The sequence below is a fragment of the Halichoerus grypus genome, chromosome 5 (genome assembly GCF_964656455.1).
Source record: "Halichoerus grypus chromosome 5, mHalGry1.hap1.1, whole genome shotgun sequence".
NCBI lineage: Eukaryota > Metazoa > Chordata > Mammalia > Carnivora > Phocidae > Halichoerus > Halichoerus grypus.
The window spans coordinates 146,015,224-146,021,642 of NC_135716.1; the positions used below are offsets into that span (position 1 = coordinate 146,015,224).

Here is a 6,419-nt window from a genome sequence, read left to right on the forward strand (position 1 = left end):
GAACATATAAACAGAGAACTTCAGTATAACATAGTAAGTACGGGTTTCCCCTGCTATCAAAAATATTGTGTTCCTCCGAAAACTTTCATAAACTGAAATGGCATAATGTGAAGAAGCAATTACCATTAACTTATCTGGAAAATTTTTTGAGTGTTCTTGGACCCCAGAACATAACCTCTTAGGCTTTTCTGATACCTTAGGACACATCTTGATAATGAATGCACAAAATAAATCAAGATAAAGCACAGATGCTCACAGGCACAGTTCAAAGCTATGGCAGCGTAATGCTGAGATGCTGAGTGTATTTTCAGGGAAGGAGCTCGGCAGTCCCACTCTGGCAACTGCCTGGGGTGCTCACTGCCTCAGTAACACCTCCCTGCAGAGCAAATGCTGGATGCTATTTTCACTTTTTGCCTTTTTCTAAAAGCAAAAATCCTCTTCAAATTTCAGTTAACAAAAATAGGTAGTAACCTACGCCTTTTGTGAAAGTCACGTGGTAGAACTTGAACTTTCCAAAAGTGGGGGATATCAGCACTGAAGCAAAGGTAAGTACAGGGCTCTGTGCGAAAAGTCAGGAGGATCAAGAGACTTCTTGGAGAAGATGAACTGGTCTTTTAAAAACGCAAAGAAGTCAACCAAGTACAAGTAGTGAGAACAAGAGAAGCAAAGCAGGAGAGGCATAAAACAGTGTGGGGTGAAACTAACAGCAGTTTGGCATTACTAGAACGTGGGAGTGGTGAGGGTGACAAGAAATGAGACTGGGGGACCCTGGCTTCCTAAGAACCAAGCAGAGTACCATTTGAGGAACAGAAAGGAGGTCAGAGGATCCAGAAAACCTGCCACTTGTGCCAAGACACTGAAGATCACTAATGTTTCTCCTCCTCATCCTCACTTCTAACTGTAAAGGGATCCTACAGGAGAGTATTCCTGGGTGTGTAGAGCTGGGGACAGTCCCCACCCGCTTTCCTTTCCAGTGTAAGGAGGATGTTGCCTCATCAAAGGTCCACATACCTTGGGGTTCCACTCAGAATCAAAGGAAGTGTGGACTTTATTGGGGCGTCCGTCACCAACTCTGATCCAGGGAGAAAAGGGAAGGAGGAACGGGAAAGCAATGGCCGCAGGAGTAACCCCCGGACAGTACCACACTTCAGAGACAACGCTAAACTGCAACCCCTCCGAGTCGCCAAGCGCCAAGACGCCGGAGCTGAGCAGTGGGATGCCCGGGACCCCACCCCGTAGGAAGGACAAACCACCGCACAGCACCTGGCCCTGACCTGGGCTCCCGTTTCCCGGTCACCTCCGGGCTCCCCCACTCCCCGGCCTCTCCCGGACAGAGCCGAACTGGGAGCCCGCCTGTGGGGGTCCGCGGCTCTGTTTACCTTGGTCATCCCAACCCCCACCACGAACACCCGGCGCAGAGGCCCAGACTGTGAGGTTGCCAGACGCATGGCTCAGGTGGTGCAGGGCGGAGGCGGGTGCGGCGGGCCCTGAAGCAGCTGACGCGAGCGTGCACAGACTGAAGCGGCGGCGACGCCGGCGATCACTCAGAGCCAGGGGCGGGGCAGGAGGTGGTGAGGGGGCGGGGCAGGAGGTGGTGAGGGGGCGGGGCAGGAGGCGGTGAGGGGGCGGGGCAGGAGGTGGTGAGGAGGCGGCGAGGGGCGGGGGGGCACTCGGAGGGGAGGGGGGAGAGACAGAGAGAGAAAGAGAAGGGCGCTCCGCGTGCGCAGGGGCGCCGGAAGTGGCGGAAAGGAGTGTTGAGTAGTTCTTCGCCGCCGAAGTTCTGGTCCCGGGCTCAGGAGCGGGTCGGAGAAGAAGTCCACATCAAACGTCCGAAAAAAGCTTTATAACCTAGTACAGCCATTGGGTTTTAAGTCCTCTATGATGAGAGGGAGTGTGGCCTGGAGTAGCGCCCGAGACTGACTTGATGGCAGGGGTTGGCCTGAAACCGGATTCACAAAACGGTAGCCTGAGACAAATTTGTGGAGTGTTGTAATTGTTCCGTATCCTGTTAGTGTTGGTACTTAGAAGAGTCAGTGCAGGTGTTAAAACTCGGAGGGCTGTCCACCAACAAGAGCGTGGGGAGTATTTTACCGTATGTCTAAAAGAACCAAAAATCATTTACTAGCTATGTGACCACCGTTGTTAATCTCTGAAACTCACTCTTGTTTCGCTCCAGCAAATTATGCCCAGAAACTGAGATTTGTCTTTGCCAATAGTTTATATAGCACAGGTTCCCTGTAGGGACTCTAATTTATAACAGTAGTAGTTCACAAGCCAGTAGCATACAGGTTAATGTCTCTTAATAAGCTAATGAAGAAATAACATACTCCAGGGGCGCCTGGGTGGCTCAGGTCGGTTACTCGTCTGCCTCCAGCTCAGGCCCTGATCCCTGCATGGGGCCCTCTGCTCTGTGGGCAGCCTGCTTCTCCCTCTCCCTCTGACTGCCCCTCCCCCTACTTGGCTCCCCCTCAGTCAAATAAATAAATCTTTTTAAAAAATAAAAAAAAAATAACATACTCCAAAACAAAGATAGATTAATTACATTATAGTTCCAGGCAAAAAGGAGATGAAATAAAGTCCAAGTTTAGTTGTGATGTGCTGTCTACGAGTTGGTCCTCTGTGAATCAATCCTCCCAACTAAGCTGGGAATCAGCTGCCAGCTTGCGTTCCTTGCTGCTGGGGCACACAGCTAGCTGGCACTCTGTTGACCACCGCCCAGAAAGACGGCCTTGCCAAGGCAGGAAAAGATGTCTTTCTCTTCTTCAGACCATTGTGTCTTTAACACCACTGAGGACCAAGAGTATCCTGGCCACCACAGGAACAAATGTCTCAAGATCTTCAGAGATCTGTTTAGATCAGCAAAGAGTAGCCTTGCCCAGACCGAACATTCTCAGTAAGTCCTCATAAATTCTTGGTATTTAAAGTTTAAATGTCCATTATGTCATAGTTGCTTCTCCATATGTTCCTATCTATAAGCACCTGGTAGCACAACAGTTCAGCTGCTATCATCCTCATGTGGCCTTCCAATCACCCTTAGATCAAAACAAGTGCATTTAAGTCATAAACAAGTGGATTTGAAATCTTAAACCAATACACAGTTCCCATACATTGTTTTGTGAGGATGAAATGGTGACAGCAGCAAAACCTTTAGCATTTAACAGAAGGAATATATATGTACATGTGGGATGATTTTTATTTGCTGATTCTGAATTTACAAATTTGCCTACTCAACAAAAATTTATTTATAACCCCAAAATCAGTACTTCAAGAGCTCTTGAGGTGGCCAAAAAAAATTGAGTTGCCCCAGGCATCTGTTCCCAGCTGAGGTAGAACAATACCACGCCCGCTGCCTTCTTGTTTCAACTCCCATGCTGCCAACAGTGTCTGTCTCATGATCTACTTAGTGCCACATTTTTCATGTTTTTGTGCTTTTTGTTTGTGCTTTTGCTGTTTAAAATGGCACACAAGCATAGTGCCTGGAGCGCTGTCTAGTGTTCCTAAGTGCATGAAGGGCATGATCGGGGCCAATCCTTTGATCTCTGCTGGCATGGCTGCAGCAGGCGCCCCCAGGAAGAAGGGAAGCTCAGGAGAGGAGACCAGGTGGCCCGTCGCCCAGGTCCTCCAGCTGCATTGCCCTGCGTAAGATATTCGCCGGCATCAAGCTCGCCTGCACACCCACTCTGATTCGAGTTGGATCCAGAGTTGCATCCAGACCAATTTCTCCATCAGCGTTATCTTGCCCAGACGCTAGGACTGGAGAGAGAATAGCAGTAATAGAAATTAAGTAAACCCACAAAGGCTCTACGGTATTTAATGGAGCCCAGAATGGTGTGTCTCAGTAATCCAAAGGGAGTTTCAGACCAGCGCAATCAGCAGAAACATTGGTACTGCTGCCAAATTTCTTGGTGCAGTTGCTGCGACAGCTGGAGTGGCTGGTTCTGGTGCTGGTATTGGAACAGTCTTCGGCAGCCTTATCGCTGGTTACGCCAGAAACCTTTCACCGAAGTAGCAGCTGTTCTCATTGCTATCCTGCAATTTGCCTTGTCTGAAGCTATGAGTCTCTTTTGTTTGATGGTTGCTTTCTTGATTTTGTTTGCCATGTAACAAATTATTGCTCGAAATGTTGGCATTCATATTAATTACAGATGTAATTCTGTGTATCTTACTGTGACTCCGAAAACTGTAGTATTGGTGTCATGGAAATAGATGTTATTTCCAAGGTCATTTTTTTTGCTGTGATTTGTACTTACCTAAATTTAGATCGTCACAAAGCCTTCAGGTAGATGCTGTACAAGTCAGAGGAGACTACAGTAGTGGCCCTAGGATGAAAAAGAGCCAGTTTTTATGAGAATTCTTTTATATAGTATTCTGCACATTGTAATTTATAGTGCTTTGGGTTATTCATATAAAGGAGAAATGAGTGTTTTCAGCTTCTATGAAATATGATTAACTAAACCAAGATAGTAATTGCTAAAAAAAAAGGGGGGGGGTATGATATGCTTTATGAAGAAAATAGGTGTTAGATAAACTTAGTTCACACATGAGTTATAGTGCTACTGGCCTTGAGTTCAGTGTTAATGAATCAACAATATATACTAAATAAGGTGCCTTTAAACAGAAACATAAAACAAGTAAGGTTATGTGTTGATAGGTTGACAAATCAGAGGCTTGCAGAAGTCTAACCCTGTATTTTTCCCAGGAGCAATGGTTCAGTATTCACTAATTTAATGTTCACAGGAACTTTTAGAACATAACTATTACAAAAAAGAGAGGGTGTGTGTGTGTGTGTGTGTGTGTGTAAAGAGGCGCCTTCCTGCCCTAAGGGTCTGTGATAAGAGCCCCTTACAGATCTCTGTGACATAAAGCATCAGAACAACTGGAAGGGGGCACCTGGGTGGCTCAGTCACTAAGCGTCTGCCTTCGGCTCGGGTCATGATCCCGGGGTCCTTTGATGGAGCCCCACATTGGGCTCCCTACTCGGCGGGAAGCCTGCTTCTCCCTCTCCCACTTGCCCCCTGCTTGTGTTCCCTCTGTCAAATAAATAAAATCTTAAAAAAAAGAAAGAAAAAAAAGAACAACTGGAAGGTCACTCCCTCTAGGAAACCTCCTATAATTGTTCCTAGAACTGCAAGGCCAGGGGTTCATTTAGCAGAAACTCCTTGGCTGAGGAGCCATTGGGCAGGAGGGGGAAAAGGGTAGCTATAAGGAAAGACCAAAGGAAGAACTTGGGGCAAGTGAAGGTGTTCTGAGGCTGAACATGCTGCCTCTGCAGGGGGCTGAGTCCCCTGTCTCTGGGGGAAGGGACATGTTCAAATTGATGCTGACCAGGCTCAGGGATACTGCAGAAGATAGCCTTACACCAGGAGGGAAATTGAACCAAATGGACCTCGAGTTCACAGGCTATTTTCATTTTTTCAAAAAGCCTTATAGAAATTATATGGATTATACCCACCATACCACCTCCAATAAAAATCACCATAGGTTCAAAACATCCACATCCAGATCCCATTCCCTACTGAATCAGAGCCTCTGGGAGGGAGTAGAGCTTAGGCATCAATATTTAGAACGATTCTTCCAGGTGATTCTAAGAAGCCCCCACTGTGTTAGGTAAAGAAGTACTGGGCTAGGACTAGGTCAATTTAGTAAAATCCCCGGCTGCTCAGAAAAGGGGCAAAGAATCTCCCTCTTTCCTGCCTATCCCTAGAGCTTAGCATAAAGCAAGGCACTGAAGAGGCTTTTACTAAGTGTAGATTTCTTTCTTGAAACTCTGATTAGCCAATAAAGACAGCAATGTGATCGGCCGATAAGACAGGGTTACCAACCCAATGGAACAAATGACAGGGTCCAGATTAATCATTATGTAACGAATGCTCGCTGTCCACTGGACACTGGCTTCAAAACAGAAGTCCAAAACGCCGGCCTCTGAGCCCGCCCGCCCGCCTCAGGGCCAGGCGCTGACCCGTCCTGGAGCTGGAGGTCGGGTCGCTCCCGAGGCTCTTTATAGAAGCTGATGCCCGGGCGCGTGGCAAGGGCCCACCACAGGAACTCCTGCGTGTCCGGCTCCAAAGGCAGCGAGAAGGGAGGCACTCGCATCAATAGACGGCTCCACAGCGCGGGCAGACACAAGCCATCAAGCCCCTCCAGGACCACCTCGTCCAACAACGACTCCAGTGTGTCCATTGCTACTTCAGTTTGCAGCTCCCCGGGCGCCTGCGCACCAGGACACGAAGGGCCCTCCAGCGCGCAGACGCACTACGATCCGCAGCCCCGGGACGCGGATTGGACCTAGAGATCAGAAGAGGAGTTCCAGAGCGCCGGCGTGACATCACGCCCTTTGGGGGTGGGCTCAGTCCGCGGGGCTCCACCGCCATTGGTCCGGAACCCCGCAGTAACCAGGGGAACTGCAAACAGTGTAGGGG

At 48.5% G+C, this 6,419-nt stretch overlaps 1 protein-coding gene, 1 long non-coding RNA gene and 1 pseudogene across 2 annotated transcripts in view; 1 reads left to right on the forward strand and 2 right to left on the reverse strand.

Moving 5' to 3' along the window:
• SCP2 (sterol carrier protein 2) overlaps positions 1-1,550 on the reverse strand; it is a 112,044-nt gene extending 110,494 nt beyond the window's left edge. Inside the window, exon 1 of the mRNA XM_078073140.1 lies at positions 1,380-1,550. Within this exon, the coding sequence (XP_077929266.1) occupies positions 1,380-1,448 (69 nt within the window). The 5' untranslated portion in view covers positions 1,449-1,550. The remainder of the gene's footprint in view (positions 1-1,379) is intronic.
• Positions 1,551-1,828: 278 nt separating this feature from the next.
• On the reverse strand, positions 1,829-6,405 carry LOC118524859 (uncharacterized). Its single transcript, XR_013448189.1, has 3 exons — positions 5,960-6,405; positions 4,251-4,319; positions 1,829-2,098 (listed from the first exon to the last, which is right to left on the reverse strand). It is a non-coding gene; the product is annotated as an uncharacterized LOC118524859 (long non-coding RNA).
• On the forward strand, positions 2,748-4,224 carry LOC118524837 (ATP synthase F(0) complex subunit C3, mitochondrial pseudogene; annotated as a pseudogene).
• Positions 6,406-6,419: the final 14 nt, after the last annotated feature.